At 33.2% G+C, this 23,780-nt stretch overlaps 1 protein-coding gene across 1 annotated transcript; it reads left to right on the top strand.

The window, feature by feature from the left end:
- Positions 1-11,672: 11,672 nt before the first annotated feature.
- LOC112284273 (homeobox-leucine zipper protein HAT4) lies at positions 11,673-13,292 on the top strand. Its single transcript, XM_024523948.3, has one exon. The coding sequence runs from the start codon at positions 12,023-12,025 to the stop codon at positions 13,001-13,003; it is 981 nt and encodes a 326-aa protein (XP_024379716.1). The 5' UTR covers positions 11,673-12,022; the 3' UTR covers positions 13,004-13,292.
- The last annotated feature ends 10,488 nt before the right edge of the window (positions 13,293-23,780 follow it).

The following is a 23,780-nucleotide window of genomic DNA, read 5'->3' as shown; positions in this document are numbered from 1 at the left end:
TAGTTTGTGTAGCTTGTTGACACGGAAACCGATTAGAACAACCATTCCGCGTCCTTCGTTGCTCGTGAGGTAGCACGTGCGCCTTGTGTAAGTTGTTACGAAGCCTATGTCGGCTGCTTGTCCAACTGAAAACGAGTTTTTTAGTAGTTCGGGGACGTATATAACCCGTTGTACGCGTTGGGGCTTCTAGTCATCGTCGATCTTGCATCGGACGTTGATCCGACCGAGGCCTCGTATCCAGAGGCGCCTGTTATCTGCGATCATGATAGGTCACCGTCCTAGTGGAATGGGTTTAAAGGAGGCAAACCAATCCAGACGGTCGGTCATGTGGTCTGTTGCTCCTCCATGCACCATACTTCCGTGTTGTTGTCAACGTCCTCGTTAACGTGGGCCATGAAAGCCGCAATATCATCCTCATTGCAATTTTCTGTTGTTGCGGCATTTGCTTTGCAGTTTTTCGCATCCACGATTCTGCTCGCTGCTAGTTTGAAGAACCTATGCTTTCGGTCATCGGAGCACTCTCACTCCCAATGCCCCTTCCGGCCGCACTTTCTGCATCTCGTTCGTTTTTTTGGCTCAGTGATCAACGCCTCCTCTCTTCAGCCGGGAGAGGCTTTTGATTTGTGTTAGAGTTCTGACCTCGGCTGGAGAAAAATATTTTTTCCTCTTCGTCATCCGCACTTTCTTGAATTTTATTTCTACTTTCTTCCTTGAGCAGCCGCAGAATCAGTGCTTCGACGGTTTGTTCGTGATTCGAGACACTGTCCCAAGCTGAGAGCAAGTGACAGAATTTTCGGGGCAGTATACTCAAGATTTTACAAATTACAGCTTGGTCTGAATGTGCTCACCGAGATTGTTGAGTTGATTTGCAAGCTGTTCTACACAGCTTTCGTGATCGACCACCTCAGCATCCGGTTTCATTCTCATTTCAAAAAATTGTTATTGCAATAGTTGCACGTTTTTTGTGGCATTCTGCTCATGGACTGTAAACAAACGACACCTCATTTGGTTAGATGTTTGACAGTTGATCGGTCTATGCATCAGCTTTTTATCTATCGTGGAAATGATAAAGGATTGACAGGCAGCATCCTTGTCAGCCCACTCCTCCTCATCAGCAAAGGACTCTTTAGGGGTTGTCCCATTTACAATCCAGTAGTTTTCTTGCACGGAATAGGATGTTCATCTGAAACTTCCAAACAGGGAAGTTCTCTCCTGTGAGCTTGTCTATGGTTGCAGTACTTGCGAATTTTGGTCAAAGAGATTGTCCGATGGAGGATTGTTGACCAGTGTTGGTCTGGATGCAAACAGACCCGTCCGAAGAGTCTTGCGGATCTTGGGCAAGTACAGAATTGGCGGTCTGTGCTTCTCCCTCCATGGTATTCAACACAGAGACAAACAATAAAACGGCAAAAGAAAAAGATGGAAAACAAAAGAGAAACTTTACTCTATTTTCTCGCGGAGGAGCAGTAGCAACCAGTTTTGAGAGGAAGTAGAGTTTCGAAAAGAAAAGAAGGGTGGCTACTAAACTCTAACTTTTTGCTCGATCTTGTTTGCTTCTGCGGAGCAGATGCATTGGAGATAGCGACGATGTGGGCCCATAACCTGTGAAAAATAGAGGTGTACACTTGGGTGTTTCCACCTTAGCTCACACTGCAGATCTAGAGGAGATAGAATTCTCTTTTGTGTATTCAAAAGGATCAGAAAATACACACCCGAACAAGTCAACTGCGCTCGGGTTTAAAGCACCTGTTGTAACGATTTTAGTTGGTTCAGTTAACGTTTTGATCATTTACTAAACAGTGATTTCTTTTTTGTCTGGACACTTGAGCGACCTTGTTTAGTTGTCGAGTGTGTGTTCTAGATGGATTTGTCTTATCTTACGTGGATTTTTTTCAATAATTGTTAGTCCAGGAGTCCATACATGGAAGCAAAGTCCAGGTCACATCAGGTTTCCATTTCCCTGCAGCCCTAAGTTTAGCTGAACTCAGGTCCAGAGAACCATTTATTTAAACCTTCCACTGACTGTATGTATGTGTATATACACGTCCGCACAAACATACAAAGCAGGCCTATGCCTTAGGGTCAATATATCTATGCAGTCAACTGGACCGTTCCATTTCGGAATGCGTCTTCGTCACCAGAATCAGGTAGGTGCAGTCTTTGATGCCCGCGCAGTAGCACGCACGCCTTTCAAGTGCCAATTGAATCCACAGGATCCGACACGCTGGCGCATTCCCCCACTAAGACCAGACTCACCAACAAACATGACCGATTGAGATCGAGGCCACTGTAATTCCCAACACTTAATTCAACACATCCACCCAAAATAGAATATATAAACAGTAATATAATAATCATAGAACTGTATTCGCAGTCAACGATGCTATTCTCGAAGGAGGAACACTTGGCAGGCACCCACTTAAGGAAAAGGAGCTGCTAAAACCCCACCATGATGGAGGGAGAATAGGGTTTGCCCCCTACTTCCTCTTTCTTTCCACCTCTAATTTTTGCCCTACTTCGCCGACGACTATCACCCATTCGACTTCCAATAGGAGCTATTTTAATTAACCTCTTTCTACCCTTCGATACCTACTGTTTTCGTGATTTTTCTCTGAAAACATGATTAAATTACTTTGAAAATCATTTCGTGACGGAGTGAAAGAGAGTGGGAGGAGAAAGAAGGGCTTGTTTCTGTTACTTTGTTGGGGGGTGAATGGATGGAATGGAAAAATAAGGATGGCCAAATGAGAAGGTAGTTGTTGTTGATTATGGGGAATGTCATGAGGGCCTTCCAAGAGGCCCTTATTGTACAGAGGCATTACCCTGGAGTCATTACTACTAGCAACCATCTCTCTCTCTTTCTCTCTCTCCATTATTTATTTATTTATTCACTCATCATTCATTATCTGTAATTTTCTTACTTCTAGAAATAGTACATGAGGGGACAAGAGAGGGAGAGGAGTCACATAGTAGGTGGAAAAGCCTTAGCAAGGGGAAAGGAGGGTGGGTGTTGATGTTTGGGTTATATTGCATTGGGAGGAGTTGTACCCCCAATCCAATCTCAATCCCATCCCATCCTATCATCTGTCATTATATACCCCCCCCCCCCCCCCACAAACACTCCCCTTAAAGAGGCAGGGTGGTGGAAAGCCCAAGGGTTGCACCCATCCTAAATATACATGTATATCTGCATGGGGGCACTCTTGGTGTTCCTGGCACTCCCCATGAATGCCCCTGTCCACCACCACCACCACCACCTGCAGAAAACAGAACAAAGTGGAATCAAAACGATAGGAGATAAAGAGAGAAAGAAGAAAAACAGGATTTCTTTCCTCCCCAGTCAGTCAGTCAGTCAGTCAAAGGTGCACACAGTCTCCCTCCATCTGTGTGTGTGTGCGCCCAATTGTGTCTGCTGCTGCTGCTGCTTCTGTGTTTGTTTGGTTGACTGGGATGTTTACTTGGATGGCAGGACTAGAACTAGGTTAAGAAACTCTTATGTCATGTCAGTTGACTGGCTAGTGGACAGCTGGAGGTTGGGATGCCCAAGCATCAAAGCTACCCAGCAGGAATCTGTATCCCTCATTAGCATTAGTTTTATCATTATTATTCTTATTATTTATTCTTCCCAGACACAGAATTCTTGTTGGGGTTATGAAGAATTAAGAAGGAAGATTGAGTCAAAGTCTACTAGGAGAGGAGAGTATTGAACTAGACACTCTAGGGAGTGTTACTAGAAAAAATGTAGCCCTGCAATTTGCATGTGTGAAGCAGGTGAGAGTCTTGCTTGTGATCTAGCTCAGCCTTGGCTGCAGTTGATTGTGAGAAATAGTGCAAGTGTATGGATGAGGAGAGAGAGCTGATGTATATATATATATATATATAGATATCTACATGATTGTGTGTGTGTGTGTAATGTTTTTTTGGATTTTAGTGATGTAATTTGAATTTTGATTTTAGAATGGAACACTATGAAGATAGCAGCATATGTGGATTGTAACAAAACACATGTGTTTTAGAGAGGAGTGGATTCTATGAGGCTCAAAGCAGAGCGTGCTCTCAGAATTAGACATGACAGATTATAAAATAGATGAGTATAAAAATAATTTAGTTGTTGAAATATGCATCAATTGTTTGTTTTGTACAAAATAAGTCTCAAACATTATTATTTCGTAATTTTTTTTTTTTCAGTTAGCTTGTAAATTCAAAATTTTGGTATTCAAGTAGATAAATTTGTGCAAAGGTTTTTTGTTTATTTACTTAGAAAAATATTAACTAATTAATTTTAAAAACTAAAAAAAACTTATATTCTGCCCTCTTTACTTTATATTACAAGTTGTTGTTGTTGTTGTTGTTGTTGTTGATGATAAATAAATAAATAAAAACCATAAGATGCAAAATTCAATACTAAACTTATTAGTGACTCATCTAAATTGAAAATTACTGTCAATTAAAGTAGAAAATATTTCTATAAGAATTCTTTTCTTATTATATAGTAGACAACTAACAACAATTGATTGAGTTTAGAAAAAGACTGTAAATAAGTAAATAAATACAACAAACTTGGTTTAATGTGTACAATATTGCTAGAAAATGGAAGTCTGAGTGACTAAATTAATTACTAAATATCAAAAATATATTCTTGTGGATTACAACAATCTTATTATTTGTTGTAAATTTTGTATTGCAATCAATTATAAGATAAAAGATTTCCACAATATTACCAAAAAAGACATATCAAGTATTCAATTCATCATAAGATATTTAAAATAAACAAACACATATTAAAAAATATATATAAACATGATGGTGTCATAATAATATTGTTTGGTAAGAATACCTCTGATTTATAGGTTAGATATAATAATAATAAATCCTTATCTATATTTAAGATGGAAAAGATGCTTTTAGATATTTAATTTTAATATAGAAAATAAGACATAAAGAGAAGGACTAAAGTAATAGCACAATTATTGTGCACAATTCTAAACTAGTAATTTACAATATCATAGTTGAAGCTCTTTTCTTGAATAATCTTCATAACCAAGTTTTACAAAGAATTATTCTATTAGTTCAGATTTTGTAAACATTATATAATATAACACACTTCCAAATTAATGTTGATGGTGTTTTGGTTTGGTACCATTATCTATAAAATTCAAAGCCTTCAAAAGATTGTTAAAAAATACCCAAAAACATTTATTAATTATTCCATAATTCTTTTATATATTAGATATTAACAAAGTCTTATAAGATTCAATGATAAAAAAATAATAAATTCAAAGGTTGCATAATAATATATATATATATATATATATATATATATAAGGTTCATTAAACAACGGATTTTTAAAAATTCATACAACTAAGATAAATTCTAGCATGTACTTTCTTTGAACTACAAGCCATAATTATTTAGACTCTAGTAATAAGACAAACAAATTAAATTGATCTAATATTATTTAGTATTTGTGTTGGATAAAAAAAAATGCTAGTAATTGATTAAAAAAATTTACCATGAAATGAAATAATCTTAGCACTTAAACACTAAATCACTTAATATTGATACAAACTATTATAAAGGCTTTTCTTTTAACAAAACCTATTTGAATTCAAATTTCTTTTTAAAATAAATCTTGTAATACTAGCACCAAGATCACAAAAATAAAAAAACAAATAAAAGAATGAATTGACCAAATATGTAGATAGTCTATTGAAAAAACAAAAAATGCTAATAAGATATTTATAAAAACAAAAAAAAAAATATATATATATATATATATATATATATCCAATGACATAATAATAATGAGACAATAGATCATATTTAAGATAGTAATTGAGATGCAAGATGAATAAAGTGGTATGTTGATAGCTATAGTTTGAATGTTTAATCTCAACACATGGACTATGTAGTCTTTATGCTAGCAAAAAACAAACAAACAAATAAATCAAGTAATTACTAAAAATATATCATATACAACCAAGAGGATATCAAGACAAATAATAATTAGAATAAGAAATTCTTTTTATTATTATAAATATGTACATAGTACGTTAAATATTATTTCTTTGTAAAATTTTTTAAAAAAAAAAATGTGATTTTGAGTTGTTATGGACTTGGATTATCAAATCAAGTTTAAAAACATGACAAAAAGCAAAGTAAAGTTATTTCTCATAGTGTGCGTAGTAACATTATTAGTGCAATCAAACCTTATATGAATATAAATCAATTGTGCTAATTTAAATTAATTAGTTTACAAGGAAAAAATAATTAAAAAGAAAAAAAATATGTATATATATATATATATATTGAAATATAGAATAAATAGTCCAATTATGTTCCAATTTAAATGAACTTATACATGAAGATTGTATAAGTATGTGATGTAAAGGTGTTTAAAATGATATAATTATTTTATTGATAAATTCTACAAATCTAACCATAGTATCATCAAAAATCACTCTAATTGATTGTACAACTTTATTTTAATGTTGTAACAAGAAAGGCCGTATATATTATAATAATAAAGTAATTTTTTTTACTAATCTAATATTTATAGAAATATAGACTATTTTTGTTCACAGGAAGATTATAGACTATTTCTGTTTTTAAGAAGATAAAAGATTGCATCAATGTCATTAAGCATTATAAAACGACTTCTCTTCATTACATGATTCTTGTTAAATAAAGTAAATTACGTTCTTTTCAATTTTAAGGATTTAAAAGTAAGTACATGTTTTTTAAACCTTATAGATACATTAAAAGTATAAAACTTATATGTTATATTATCATGTTGTAAAAAATTAGTATTTTAAAGTAAGAAGGTAAGAAACTAGGCTAAAGTATCGTAACTTAAAGTTGTTGTTGTTGTTGTTGTTGTTGTTGTTTTTGTTTTGTTTTTTTAATTTTTTTTTTTAAGTATCACCAAATTGTGCTTATAGTGAAAATAGGCAAAAGTTTGATGAGTATGTGTTTTGATTTCACCTACAATGAGTGTTTACTAAATTTAATTTTTATGTATTAAAATTTATCAAAAAAATCATTAAAATAATTATATATATATATATATATATATATATATATATTTTTTTTCTGAAGATTTATTATTACTTCAAATTTCTTCAATTAAAAATACCTTAGTCAAAATTAAAGCAAAAAATAAATAAAAAATAAAAAAATCATACTTACATATCTAATATGGCATGATAGCTTAATTTTCAATACATAGAAATTAATAATCAATTTAAGAATTCAAGAAAATTTTCATATGTATATTCCTTATACAAAAAAAAATAGAAAAATACAAATTTTTTAATTGCATTTAAGTATGTAGTGTATTTGTTGCAAATTTATGTAAATAGAAACCATGGAGTGCATTTTCATTAAAAACAAGTTATTTTACAATACACTTCATTCTAAGATTATTATTTTTTGAATTTTATAGTATCGAATTTATAAAAATGAATATATAAAAATTAGATGCAAAAAAATATTCTGAAATTTATTTGAGAAACTCGGAATTACAAGCAAAGAAAAAAGCTTGTATAGTCTAAATTGCTAAAAAATGACCACATCTCATGGCAAAAGATACTATTCAAAGTTAAGAAAAATCCAAATTAAGGTGATGCATTTCTAAGGAGATGGATTATAAAATGATGGGGATTTAAAATAGATTATTAAGTAGATAACATATTAAAATTCCAGGTTGTGGTCTTGTAATATGATTACCACAAGTAGGGCAAGAGATTTTTAGTTAGATGTTTGTTACCAAGTTTTTATCTAAATGTGTAATCAAATAAAATTTAAATTTTAACCATATAGTCTCCAAAAACTATAATGAAATAAAAATAAAAATAAAAATAAAAAATCATATTTTTTAAAATATGTGCTTCTTTTAACTAAAGATTATGAAATTTGATTCATTTATATAAATCATCCAAATAATATTATAAAAACTTGTATATTTCTTATATATTTTTTATAATATTTGAAAATAGTATATGTTTGTTTGACCTAAAATAACATAAAATCCAATTATTTGTTAAGAATGTTATGCCATTTTTGTAAGATTGTTATTTTTGTAACATATGTTTATGTATTTATTATGATATGCATAAATATTTTAGCATAATTCCTATAAATTAGAATATGCATATTTATACTTTAATAGATTTATATACAAAGATACAATTTTTTTTATGCTTACAATATATGTATTACTAATTAATATACAGAATTTAATTAATGTATCTCTTGAATGATTTTCAAAGAATCACCATTATTTTTAAACCATAGTTTGCTTGTATATTTACAGAAATCTAAAAATGAACATTGTGCATCTATCAATTTTTCAAAAACTCCTTAATTTCTAATTGGGAGTTTTACAAAATGTACGTAAATAAGAACATAATGATAATAATAATAATAATAATAATAACCTCATTATTCAAAGGTAATTACAACATCCAAATGTACAATTTATTGCAGAAACTTGAATTGATTTTGGTCCATGGTAGTTGAACTTCACATCTTGTGTACATAATGTGAGGACTTTTTCAGAGCATTTGTTTTTCAATTGGTTTGAATTGCAGAAACTGTTTAATGGCTACAAGTTATGGAATACATGTGGCTTCTTTATTGTTGCCATTCATACAAGAAGTTGAAACATCAACCACTATTATTCATTAAGGAAATGCAAAATTGACCTATATACACACTTTAAATAAACAACCACATGTGAAAAGTGGCAAAGTATAATACTAAAGACTATACAGGTTTCTTTGATAGTTGTTCCATAATCTCCTCATTGTACACTTACAACATACAAAAAGACTGAAATGGAGTGCCAGAGAAAGGCAATGCTGCAGTGTCTATGCTTGGGTGAGGGGCATTCATCCATAATTCATCGACTTTAGGTCTGTTACACGGGTGGGTATAGAGATAGAAGCTTTGCTGACGTAGCCCTAACCTCTGGAGGAAAGGCTGATGTAATTACAAATCCATTTTATTCTATTCATCTAAACTCATCCAATCTTGTACATTTCATCCATCCAAGCATTGCTGACAAAGGAGATCTTCCTGGGTGGAATTGGATTCTGTTAGAGGGCCGGTTTGGAGATAGCCTTCAGCTTGAATGCGTAAAGATGCTTCTCCTTCTCATTCATGAAAAGATAAAAGATAAAGGAAAAAAGAAGTAAAAGGTTTTTTTTTTTTTTTTTTTTAATACTCCTAAGCACTACCCAGAATTCTCAAATTTATTTGGTCCAAGATGATCCCAAATCATCCAATAACACTAGATACCGTTAAATTCATATTGTCCAGGCTTTTTATCCTCATTAATATTTAATAGATGCACCCCAACAATTTATCCTGAGTAGAAGGATTCATGTGAAGTAAAATTCAATGTGAGATTATCAAGTTATAGTTATTTGAAAATTGGCCCATCACAAGTTTTTTTAAATGGTGGTCATGAATTATAATTTGGGATTGTTCTGTATGATATATTAAGTTGTTTAACACATGCATTAAAATGAGAGAAGCACAAAGTTGAAATTGATAGTAATATTATCACAGTATGTATAATTTGGTCCTTTTTTCTCATTACTCGAAACAAATTGAAAAGTAAATAAAGATTCTCATGCTTTCTTATTTATTTCGATTTCATTTTAAAATCAATTGCCATGAAGGTTATTGAAGAAAAGTACAATGTAAAAAAATACATGCATCTTTTTTGTTTCTTTATTCTTGTAGATGAAGAATTCAAATCACTTAGAATACATGCTCATTTTAAAGTATTCTGACACCCACACACACACACATACATCTTGTATATATATATGACTGTCTATACATGAAATTCCCTGGTTGGCTGAATTCCAATTGTTACAAGGTGACTATAAACTTCAGTCAATTACCTGATTGACTGGATTCTAACTTATCTGTGATTGGCTAAAACATTGAAATATTCTTCTTCATACAATTTTAAATACATGTCAACCAGGGTGTGATCCTATTTCATTATTTTAAATGTTTAGAAAAAAACCACCAATAAAAATAAGATAGTTATTTTAATTTAATTTAATTTTTTTTTGGCATTATTGGATAGAAAAGGCAAATGAAATAACATAACTCAATATGATAACTACTCTTTGGCTTTATGAGTGTTTGGATTTTACAACTCACATACCATTCAATTACATTCCTACATTAGGCTTCTTATTTTTTTGTATACATCCACTACTTTCGTAAATATGGTGTATAGAGGAATGGTTCTAAATTTCTGCACTCAAGTGACAACATGAAAGTTCAATATTTAGTTCCACAAAATGACATTGTAAAGGGACTTTCTACACAAGCATTCAATGTATCAAATACATTGAAAAGGGACTTTCTACACAAGCATTCAATGTATCAAATACATTGAAAAGGGACTTTCTACACAAGCATTCAATGTATCAAATACCATCAAATGTCACTTTTGCAAGTTATACCAACTTTTAGATTAGTTATCAGAAAATTCAAACCCGACTTTTTCCGTATCTTTATTTCCCATGATCATAACTCCCATGTGGTATTAAAAGCGATCTTAGAAAGACGCAATCATTACCCAAATGATGAATGATAAAAAGCATTCCTTATGTGTTTAATATTTAGTTCCACAAAACACTTTTGAATTGGGCTCCCTTGGATTGATTATAAGGAGAATATCAACGAAACTTTGGCTTTGAGACAACACCATAAAGTTGACTAATTAAAGGTTTGTTTTCGACTGCTTGTGCGGAGCTAATAAAGATGGCGAACGAAATAGTTTACTAATCACGGGGATGGGCGGTCGAGGCGGGTAGCCCTCAAGAGCAAATTATTATGCAAATGTGATCTGAAAGCAAAATGTGGGTTAGAAGAATGGTAGCAGCAATTGGGAAGACAGAGAAGATAAGGATGACCTCATAACAAGCGGTTGCCACTTTGTTTCGATCATTTATGAGAGGCATGAAGTTGCGAGTGGAAATGAATTTTCACTGGTGGGCTTCAGTAGATTCCACACTTGAATAATCAGAAAAGAAACGATAAAGGGGTGGAAAGGGGGGGGGGATCTCAAAATGCGACACTTAATTCTCGACGACAGCGCGGAAGCCTTTAAATAAGAGGGGCGGCGTTTTCGCACATCATTCCTCCAACACAGATTTTATATCAGGGCCAAATTGGAATGGGGTCGCACTGCATGTCCATCTCTGGAGTACCAAGTGGTTAAAAGAGAATTTTGGCTGGACCAGAGCGACGCAACGCATCAGATTTGGGGTTATGCTAGCAGCCAAAAGAGGAACCAAATGCGACCAGAGCGCACCAGTGGAGAAGCCCCACTATCAGGAGTGGCCTTCGTCGCCGAAGCTCCGGACGCCGTGACACCCACATCGTGGAGTAGAGCGGGGGTGAGGGGGGGGGGGGTGACTCGAGGACGGGGGAAGGATAAACAGTGCAGCGACCAAAGGCCGCATCCACGACCCCTCCATCGTGGAAACTGGCAAACATCCAATCATCTGCTGGGCCACCCCCCAGATTGGCCGAACCCGCGCCCGCCGTTCCTGCGGGTTGTGGGTGCCTCTGAGCCGACTGACCCCTCTAGACCCGGTCCGGCTTGCTGCCTATATCCCTCACCCTCAGCTTCTGGGAGATAATGCACTCACCACTGTGAATGGCCCAACGTCTGTTGACTGCTCCACTATCAGCTGTTTCTATCGCCCCTGCTGCTGGTGCTGCTGGTCTCACACCATTTCAATCCAAACGCAATTATCTTAACCTTTAGCATGGTCATTGCAGGGAGTTGATTGTTATTGTGACTTGGAGGTGTATAGAGTGGAGAAGAGTAGCAAGGGGTTGTTTGTGAATGGTTTGCAGTGGATGCTGGAACATGGAGCATGATATGCTGTGAAGCGGAGGGTGGTGTTGTAGGAGGGGAAAACTGGAGCGGCTGGGGGGCGGGGGGAGGGTGGGAGTGTAACGTGGCGTTGGGGTAGGAGAAGCATGACGACGATGATGGAGGGAGGTGTTAGGGCGATGCACGAGGAGGCCCACAGGATGAGGGCCATGGCCAACTATGGGGCGAACTTGGGCCTGGGCATGGAGTTCTCCATGGTGCAGCGAGTCGGGGATGGTAGTGGTCCGCGGGCGTGCCCCGTGCAGCTGGATCTCCTGCCGCTGAGGCCTTCGTCGCAGTCGAATTCGAACTCGCTGGTGACGGCTCCGTCCGTGCCGTCGTCGACGTCTTTCCGGGGGCTGGCTTGGCAGCCGCTGGTGGGTTCTCGGACGAACTCTGGGAGCGGGAACGAGGACGGCGAGGTGACGACGTATACGAGCGGGGGGCGGGGCGGGTCGCCCCGGTGCGGTATCGACGTTAACCAGATACCGTCGACCGATGGAGAGGAGGAGGCGGCGGTGTCGTCGCCGAGCAGCATCGGGATGAAGCGGGGACGGGGGAAAATTCAGCACGAGTTTGATCTGGAGAGGAACGCGACGGGCGAGATGAGCTCGCGAGGGGGCAGCGACGACGAGGACGAAGGGACGGCGCGCAAGAAGCTGCGGCTGTCGAAGGAGCAGTCGGCGCTGCTGGAGGAGAGCTTCAAGGAGCACAGCACGCTGAACCCGAAGCAGAAGAACGCGCTGGCGAAGCAGCTGGGGCTGCGGCCGCGGCAGGTGGAGGTGTGGTTCCAGAACAGGAGGGCGCGGACGAAGCTGAAACAGACGGAAGTGGACTGCGAGCTGTTGAAGCGATGTGTGGAGACATTGACGGAGGAGAACAGGAGGTTGCAGAAGGAGCTGCAGGAGCTGCGAGCGATCAAGGTGGCGCCACCGTGCGTGATATCGCACGATTTCTACATGCCTCTGCCCGCGGCGACGCTGACGATGTGTCCATCATGCGAGAGAGTAGCGACGGTGGACAACAGGTCGCTGACGTTTGCGAAGCCAGGATTTTCACATCTTTCACAGTCAAGCGCAGCTTGCTAGGGATGTGGCAACGTGGAGATGTGGCTTGGTAGTTTTTAAAAGTTCTCACGGGCGACTTCCATTGAAGAGATCCGCTCTGTGTTGTACCAGTATGTTTGTTTAGGTTCGCTCTGACACTTGAGCCAACATGGGTAATGACGTCTTCTTTAAGTTTAGTCGTTCCGTTGTATATTCGTCGGAGGAAAGTCTAACCTCAGAGAAGCGTCTTGCGTGGTCGCGCACGTTTGTGCTTCGTCTTTCGGAGCATTCATTGAAAGGATAGTTTATACTTCTTTTTGAACACTGAAAATCTCATCCCGTGTCCACTTTCCGCTCTTGTTAATGAGTAATGGGTCTGCTGGTGTGTTGTTGCATGTATTGAATGCGCTCTCTGTTCATCTGTTACGCAAATTCCACACATCCGTTCCTGTCCATCGAGTGTGATGTCGTATGCTTGATCGAATATGATCATGACCTGAAGACCTGCACTCATATGATTTCTTCACACATATCTGCATGGTAGATGTCCTAAGCAACAATGTCCCTACCAGTTCTGTCTTTAAGGGTGGCACTGGATGCTTCTGCAAAGTTCGTTACTAGATGCCTCATCCATCTTTCCCGAAATTTGTTACACCAAACGCGCGTCCGCATCACCCACAAGTCAACACCATTTGGAATAACAGCTAACTGCTCAAAATGATATTGGCTTATTATAGTGGGGCAGCTGATATTACAGTGTACCTCTAGAGATTGGTTAAAGAGACATCTCAACAGGTTTGACACCTGTTGGACGCTGTTCACGACTCCGTTATAGGAAGGTAGTGATATTTGAGGCAACACCTAGAACCCAGAGCTCTGCAAACCCTTGTGTAGCAGCCAAAGTATTGGAGCACTAGACACATCTACCCAAGTACCAGTCATTCCAGACATCCTAGAACGCTGTGTCTTGGTGTTGAGAGATCTTTGATGGTGGCTTGTCGAGCATTTGAAGACTTGTTTATGATTTGGAATGGTTGCTACTGTTAGTGATTCGGGTGTGACATGTAGCCAAGCTTCGGAAGCTTATAGTTCCCAAATATTCTCCAGAGTCTAGGTTCACTAGAGTTGGTTTGTTGGACCTGGTGTAGGCAAGGATATTGAATGTCATAAAATCCTGTGAACCTGCAAAGTTGTTTAACATGATCCATACAGGTTGTTTCACAATCAGTATAATACAAAAGAATACAATGAGTTGATGATAAAAGAAGTTTGTTATCAAATTATATGCACACACACACAAACACACACACAAACACACACACACACGCACACATATATATATATATATATATATATATATATATTTAGATACATACATTTAAAAGGAGTTTTATGGCTTTTGTGTTTTTTTTTGTGTTTTTTTGTGTTTTTGTGTTTTTTTTTTTTTTGTTGTTGTTGTTGTTGTTGTTGTCATTCTAATTGTCATTGAAGCTTCTTTTCTTTATTTTAATTTTTTAATTTTTTTAAAAAATTACATAAAAATCTTATATATTTTACTTTTTTAAACATTATTGTGACATAGCTGAGGTATAGAGGATGCAATCTTTGTAATTGCTCTTGAAGAAAAGAAGGGCATTAAAAAATTATCAAGTCTTTCAATTCATATGTAGACAAAACTCCAATCATAGAAATCCATCTTGGGAGCTGTAGAACAGGTAGGATTTTTTTGTTTTATAATACCTAGTATGTAGGGTTAAGAGAAGCTAGTAAACTGATGAATGGATAGTTTAGTAGGCAGAATAGATGATGTAGTCAAAAAAATTGTTATCACCAATTATGTAGTGGTTGGCATTTCAAAGAAAACATAAGTAGGTTGAAGAAGAAGTAGAAAGGACCAAACTGTGATAGTCATAAGCCAAGGTAAGCTTAGTGCTACCTCTTTGTTCTTTATCATCTTTATAGAATAAGAGTGATGGATAGTTTTTGAATATTACGAAGTGAAATTCTAGAATAAATGAAAGATTTGATATAGATGATATTAAATGAGAAATCAAATTTATTGTGTGCTGAATTATAAGTGGAAGATTGGATAGTTGATAATAGAAGATGTTTGTGAAGTATGGATATAATTGGGAGAATTATAATACATTGAATATTGAAATTCAAGAAGAAGTATGTAGAGTTTGGAATTCTGTGAAGCAGATTAATGGGAATGACAATTAGTTTGGAAAATTCCAGTGATTGGATTTTGGAATGTTTCATGTAGTCTTTTAAGATAGTGTAGTATAACCTATTGTTGTCATAAGTTTGGAGAGGAGAGGAGACAATAGATACATAAGATAGAATTATCGATTGTAATATTTTTTTTGATAGAATTTGGAAGACATATAGCATTCTTCGGTGTTTTAGTTGATCAGGAGACAATTAAATGTGTGACCCTAACATGAAAACTCATGCGGATAGTCTTTTCCCGTATTCAAATCCCCCTATACAAGTTTATTCCAATTAGATTAGTCTGAAATAACAATTACAGGAGCTTATTGGATTTTATATAAGTTATTTTTTTAAGCATTGAAGAGTCAAGCCATTTATTGAGATTGGTTATTGGTGTGTTTTAAAAGTTTTATTTTATTTTATTTTATTTTTTGATTCAAATAGACTTACATCTCAATTGCAGGTAGTTTAAAAGTTACAAATCTCAACTAGGTCGACTTAGGGATATTAGATATTTACCTATATATTATTGATAAATATAGTAATTAGTCCTATTAATTTTTATTTAGATTTGTTACTTATTCATATTGCCAAGGTTACATTTGTGGACCAACTATTGACAAAAAAACTCAAAATATTCTATAATATGAAGAAGACTATGTTTTATACACAATCATATTCTAATCTAGGAATTCCTTTGATAATCAATTAGTTTCAACCATATTATGTAGTATACTTCTTCTTGAGACCACAAGGTCTTGTTAAATATTGAATTATTTTATTCTACATAAAGCATCCACATGACTATTTAATGGAGTAGGAAGTAGATTCAACTAACTTGCTTAAATCTTTTGGAGATGCAATATGCAAAGACATAGTGAATCCATAAAGGAGTGAATATTATGAGTCTTTATTCTTGTGGACAATCAATCAAGGTGTTATCTTATGGCTCATTGCCTTCATCTTATTAGATGTCATAATTCATGTTATTCTGAGGCCTTAATCTAGATGCCTCTCTTGTTGCTGGGTTTGGAATGAAAAGATGGATGATGTATATTCTCCACTTCCACACTCTTGTTGTTGCTTGACACTCCTAAAATCAATTGAGTATTGATTCGTATATTTTCACTATATAGATTGGGTAATTTTAATCAATTTTATTATAAATTCTTCATTGCTACAAGTTGACCGCAACTACTCTATACCAAGTTAACCAAATCAATCCAACTTTCTTTTGTATCTATTTTATATCCTATATATTTTTCTATTTCAACTTAAATAATAATGGCATAATATTTTTCTATTTGTAAGTGAATAAATTAAAAATGATATATTAATTTATGAATATGAAGTAATTAGCATAAGCAGAGTATTCTATAGAAGGTACCCTCTTTTCTTCTACTAAAACTGACTAAGATTCCACATGAGGCAATCAATCTATCCATATTAGAAATAAGTTATTTTCTTAGACTGTTTATTCTTTTCTATTGTGATATGGATTTTTTTGAATAAGTTGGTAAGATAAGTACTACTGGTATTTGTCAATGTGCTTGAGGGAGATTGGACCCTCTACCTCTCTAATAAGAGTTCAAAGAGTCCATTTTGCTTCTTTTGAGTTTGTACATGAAAATATAAAAAAAGATCCAAAACTCTTTTAGGCTTAGATTTCTTTGGTAATTTGCCATAGATTTCTAAATCACATTTGGTGACTTTGATACTTCATTTTAGAACATATCAATCCATTCATCGTTTCTAAGCTCATGAATTAGGTTTAGTAAGATAAATTATTTTTATTGTCATATCATAATAATTAAGAATTTTCATTCTTTTTCCTCACGTGGCATCAATTTGAAGCAATTTGTACCTTCTACAAAGCTTAAGAAGTTATTATTTTTCCAAATATTGCCATGTAATTTCATGCCTTATTTATATAGTTCTAATACTCTTTGTTTTGAAATTTTGACCTTCATGCTATTGATTTTTGGATTGTACCAAATGCTACAATTATTCTATTCTTCTTAATAAATAAAAGATAGATATGATACCTTGAGTAAGAGATCTTTTTAAGTTGATATAATTTTATTCCATACTATTGAGTCTTTTCAACTTTGATCTTTAGGTTTGGTGAAGAATTCTAAACTTTGTTTCTACATCTCTCTTGCATATGATTAAGATGAACTAAAGTAGTGTCTTAATAAGACATGTAGATTTGAGTTTGATGGTTCCATTGCTTTAATACTCCATTTGAATAATAAGGCAATAATTGCATTTATTAAATTTATAAGGTTGATTTCTTTCTTATCGATAGATTGACAATATTATAACCAAGCTATCTTAGTGTGAGTCCTTTGCATTGTACCACTTGCCATGTAATTACTAAAAGATGCTTTAATTTTAAAAATGTATCTTTTTATCTTGTCTAAAGAGAGATAAAAAAAAAAATTGTGAAAAGTAAGACCACATTGACAATTACATTCCTTCTTATTACATTGATCATACATAAGCTCTAATGGTTTAATTTTTTGTTTATTTTTTTATTATGAAAAGATATCAAAATGTATTAAGGTTAATGAGAGTTCAAATGGTGCACTTAAAAGCTTACTTCTTTTATCATCTTCAAACCATGATATGCCTAAATTACTTGTTCATAGTGGATGGATTTATATATAGTAACTTTTTCAATATCAACTTGATTTATGCAAATTCAAAATCAAGCCATATTTCAAGAAAAATATTTTAATTATATAGATAATATTTTATATGTATATATATATATATATATATATATATATATATGTATTTAAAAAAGTCAAAGAAATATCATCTACATATTGTATCATAATTTATTGTCTATAGACTATGGATAGTTGAATCTTTTTTATCAATCCTAGGCTTGCTTCTTGCATGATCATTGTAATGAGAATCTTTGCCACAATAAGAAATAAATATAGATCAAGTGAGCAATCTTATCTTATTCTTTTTTCTATATGAAAAGATTTGGAGACGGATCCATTGATCTTTATACTTGCTTTAGCATCATTAAATAATATGTAGACTATATCATTGAATTTTTGAAGGAACCTCATAGATACTATAGTACAAAAAAAAGTCCTAATTAGTCATATCATATGCTTTTAAGAAATCAAGTTTTAGAAAGAAAAGTGGTTGCTTCAATTTTTTTATCTATGTTATGGTCTCATGTATTAGTAAAATATTATTAAGAATGAATAGATTGAATAAAAATGTAAATTGATTGAAACTAATAATATTTATAAGAACCAATTGGAGTCTAAGTTATAGTATCTTTGTATATTTTTTATATCCAACATTGAGTAATGTGATTAGCCTCCAATTGAATAAGTCATATCAAATTTTCCTTTTGTGAATCAATACAATAAGCCCTTGCATTACTTCTAGAAAGAGTCACCCTTTTAGAATATTTTTTTTATATCATTACTAAATAATTTAGTTCCATTAAGTTCTAAAATATCAAGTAGAACTCTATAATAACTCTGTCTAGGCCAAAGAACTTATCTTTGTCCATATCTTAGAATGATGCTATAAATTTTGCTAAGATAAAAGGCTTATTCAATTTTATTTTTTCTTCCAACCTAAATTGGTCCATCACCTTAAGTAGAGCTTTGTCATTGGCTTCTTTGGAAGAAAATAAGGAGGGTCGGCTTCTATAGAATTTACTACAAAAGACATGGTTGATGTGGTTCAACACCTTTGAGTGGCTATACAGCTGCCTCCTTTTATCTATGAGTTATATGATATGCGCTATAATCAAACATTCCTTATGGATTCAAAAAATTCAAAACAATATTTATTGCTCTTATTCATCCTTAGGGGAGAGATCAAATCTGTTGCCTAACTACTATTTAATGTTCTATCTTCTTAAGGCAATCAACACAAATAACAAGGTGGAATTGTTAAGTTACATGACTTGGATTATTTTGGAAGTCAGCAATGGCCATGGCTAGCTTCTTTTGTAGACCTTTTTATTTTTAGCTTCAACTTTATTTATGCAATAAGCTCATATGCAACAAGAAATTTTATTGAAAAACAACAATAAGGGATTCAAGGATCAAATCTTGTGAACTTGATTATGAACCATTGGATCTCTAAGGAATGCAACATTCATCGTGTATATTGATTTCTTCATTGTTTCAAGTTTGAGCTTTAATTCCTACCATACTATAAGATGACTTCAATACAAATTGTTTGTGAGGATGATATATTCAAAGTTTAATGTGGCTCTTACATTGAATTCAAACACATAACTGCAGTCCAACCAATCCAACATGCAAGTATCATCCATCCACTTATCTTAGCTAAAATCCAAAGTATGAGATGTGAAGAATTTATCTTCAACTTACAAGTGAGTTGTAAAGGAGTAAAACAATTGCTTCTATATTCCTAAAAACACCACTCTATAGATGTTAGTTTTAGTAGTGTAGAATACATATTTTTTTAACTTAGTATATAATCTTGCATCTCTAAGTTTTTGTAATACACAACAAACATGAACTTCATACTCTTCTATATTCTCTAAATAGATTAAGATGTCATCTAAATAACATTCCATAAAATTATCAAGAAACTCACAAAAGACATTATTTATTAAATGTCAAAAAGTAGTTGATGTATTTGTAAATCCAAAAGGCATGACATTATATTCAAAATACCCATACTTGATTTAAAATGTAATTTTCTATTCATCTCATTCTTTAATGTATACCAAATTATATGTTTCTCATAGATCTATTTTTGTATAGATCTTTACTTAATTCAATTGATCAAGAAGACTTGAAATCAAAAGTAGAAGATATCTATTCTTAATGGTAATCTTGTTGAGTACATGATAGTCCATATATATCCATTGAGATCCATTTTTTTTTTTTTTTTTTTTTTTTTTTTTTTTCACAAATAAGATAAGAGCCCTAATTGGAGACTTAGAATGATGTATGAAATTTTTAGCCAAATTCTCATCAATATACTCTTTCAGTGAAGCCAACTTGTTTTATAGTAGGCTATAGATTGGTTCAAATAGTGGTTGAGTTTTTTCGTGAAGATCAATGGAACAATCATAAAGATGATGCTTTAGAAGAATATCTAAATTTTTTTTATTAAAAATAAATAAATAAATAAATAAATAACATCTAGAAATCTTAATATTGGCTAGGAATATTACTTGACATCTTTCCACCATCAAAAATAGATGTGGCATATATAACAAAAGATAATTCTTCCTTTGCTGCATGCTTAAAAGCTCTTGCACTTACTAATAAGCATTTGGATTTATTAGATTTTTTTTTATCCAAAATAATCCTAAAATAATTGAATTGAATGGAGATCTTATTATATTAAATATTTCTATGCTATTATGATCTTTAATAGCTATATCTAAAAGAGTAATCTCTTGCATAACATCTCTAGAAGATAGCAAACAACTATCTATGACTTCTACATATATGGATTTAGTTTTCTTAACTAACAATGTTTCTTGTTTTTTGACAAAATCTTTATCTATAAAATAGGTTGAGGCTCATGAATCTAACAAAATTAAGACGTGATTTTTTAGTCCTAAATAAAATTCTATTATAAAACAAGGTGAAGGATCTGAAAAGAAAATAGAATCTTTATTAGGAATTATACAAGATTTTAGTAGCTCAGTTCTTATTGTAGTTGGAAAAACTTATTTTTCAACATGTTGTCTTCTTTGGCAACCATGCTTTTCATTTTGTAGTTATGTGGTTTTTTTGGGCAATATTAAGCAATGTGTTTAACTTCTCTACAATATAAGCATAATATTGTTGAGTCTTTTCTTATTCCATGAGGGATTTAAAATGTACTATATCAATTTATATTAGTTCTGGCCTTGATAAATAAGTTTCAAAAAACTTAGGAGTTGCCATCATTATTTGATTTGTTCATCTTTAGCAAAGCCTTTATTGTTGATGTCTTTCTAATAATTGATTATTATATGTAATGAGATAAGTAATAATTTATTCTAAAGATTCTACCTTTGGCATTGTCAATAACAAATCTTTAATATTATCTTTCAATCCATATCAAAATTGATTGATAAGGGCTTTTTCATTCTAGTCCATGTTGCAAGTAAGGTTTTGGAATTCAGCAGCATATATGGTGTCTAATCATGATCCTTATTGTAAAGATAAGAGCTTAATCACTGCTACTCTTTTTGGATCATTTTTTCTAAAATGTGGCCGTATATACTTTTAGGAATGAATTCAAATCATAAGAGAGATGTGAATCTTTTTCCATTAAAGATATAAACCAAGAGAGAGTACTTTCTAATAGAAGTGCGCCTATGAATCCGACTTGAGTAAATCTATCAAGATATTAGAAGGAATGCAACCTTAGATAGAGCTTGACTTGTTACAAAAATCCTTGAAATTTTGATCTTATTCTATTGAACTTCTCAAGCATACTAATCCTTGTCCTCATCATACTTGTAGAAGCAAATCCTTTGTATTTGGTTGTAAGGTCAATCTACTTGCTTTCTTCAACTGCACAACTTTTTGCTGCATATTCTAAATAAGCATAGGACTAGTAACTCCATGATTTACATTGGAAATATATGAGATTTCTACTCTTAAAGTATTGACAAGCTCATAAAGATTTGTAATAATTACAAATTTATTTTTACTTTCATTGAGAATGGTGTGTATAATCTTTTCTTCCATAGACAACTCAAATAATTTTAAAAAGTTAAATTAGAGGAGGATAATCTAAAAATTCTAATATCAAATGAAATTTTTTACAAAGAAGAATAATCCACTTTATTTGAAAAAAATATTAGTGTTAGAAAATAAGATTTTTTATTTAAAGGTAGATAGTCAGCAACCTTCAAAATGTAATAATAAAAGTGAAAAAATCTACTCACTTTTAAATCAAGAAAAAAAAATAATATGATAGTATTGTTATCAAATTGTCAAGGATGTGAATCTTAAAGAAAAAAAATCCTCAATACACTCTTATGTCATTGAAAAGAACTAGAAAGTTACTTAAAGATGATATAATATTGAATTAGAATGGCTGTTGCCAAAAATAAGAACACTGAAAAGTCTTGAAACAAGACTAAGGACTAAAAAAGCATTGACAAGAATGAAGAAGGATTCACTCTTGCCTCCATTTTTATTCTTAACTAGGAGCTACATGGTGATGTCTTATAGGACCTCCAAAACATATTGACTTTGTAAGACATATATCTTAACTTTTAAGGCAAGTCTTTTATATATGCACCACATAGTTAACTTGTTCTACAAGCTACTAATATATAATTAACTTGTTGATTAAGTTTTTAACTTAACAATTTATATAAAAATATCTATAAAGCTTTTAAGAAGCTTTTTTTAGAAGATATTATGAAAAAAACCTACTTTTATTTACTTTTATATGCTTCTACCTAATCATATAGGTATTTACTAGAATATGTATGTATATTTGTGACAACATCTACTAAAATGGATCGCAAAGTAAAATGACTATTTAGGTCTATGTCTAACCAAACAACCTTAAATCTAATTGGTGTTTCTAATTGTTTTCCTATAGATGGTCTTTGAGGGAGTGCTGGTGTATTTCTTTTTTCCACCTCCTCTGAACTTGGCTTCTTCTCAGGCTAGTCCATCTAAGTCAAGGTTAGAAGAAGGCTCAATTTTTTTTGGGATTTATTTTAGGCTAGATTGAAGTTACTACTTGTAACATCCTTTGTTGACTTCTAATTCTTTATAGAAGTAAAGATTGTGATTTAGCAGAATTAGGAAAGTTAATACTATGCCCTTTATTTGATTGGTTTGTTTCCATCATTGGAGATATATGGACGAGATTAATCTTCTCATGTGGCACAAGTGTTATTTCTTTGTATGAATTCTTGTGGTGCTAATTGGTCTAGTCATTCCATGCCTTGTTGAACTCATTGATATCAAAAAAATTACTAATATGTAGTGAGGATTTTCAACCTCTACCTTTATTGCGGTTGCACCTTATTGCCTAATTAGGACTTTTTTTAATTTCGGATCCCTAGGATCCACTTTGTATCTAATCATGTTTTTATGATTGTAGTTGTACCTATTTCTCCTTGTCAATTTGTTAGGGCTAGTTATAAAATTAATTATTGGAGTCTCTCTTAACAACTCTGCCATTATTTGTTTATTTGGAATCAATGATAATTCCCAATCTTTTTAGCTTTGAGGGATGATTTTTTCCTATGAATTTGACTTCTTTCCTTCTTTATTTGTATTTTTTGGCAATATTATTTGAAGCTAAATGACTATTGGCTTTGCTTCTTGTTGGTATTGGATTGTTGAATACTCTCATATCATATACAAGATTGATAGATAGTATCTGTACCAAATAGATAGATTATTATAATTCATTTGAATTTTTGTAGTGATACTAGTAATAGGATTAAAAGTACCAATTATAATATTATATGCACTATTTTTTATAAGAGTGACATAAAACTTCTTATTTATTCTTACTTAAGTGTATTTTTTTCTTCTCAAGATTGGCTTGAGACTTTGCATAAGGTCTTTGGTGCTACTTAAAAATTTGTTGGAAGTTGATTTGAATGTAATCC

This window comes from Physcomitrium patens, chromosome 7 (genome assembly GCF_059467195.1).
Source record: "Physcomitrium patens ecotype Gransden chromosome 7, ASM5946719v1, whole genome shotgun sequence".
Lineage (NCBI taxonomy): Eukaryota > Viridiplantae > Streptophyta > Bryopsida > Funariales > Funariaceae > Physcomitrium > Physcomitrium patens.
This window is presented reverse-complemented; position numbering and strand designations above follow the sequence as displayed.

Bases quoted from the DNA above. Each gene is read 5' to 3' on its own strand.
- LOC112284273 (XM_024523948.3), top strand. From the start codon at position 12,023: ATGACGACGATGATGGAGGGAGGTGTTAGGGCGATGCACGAGGAGGCC.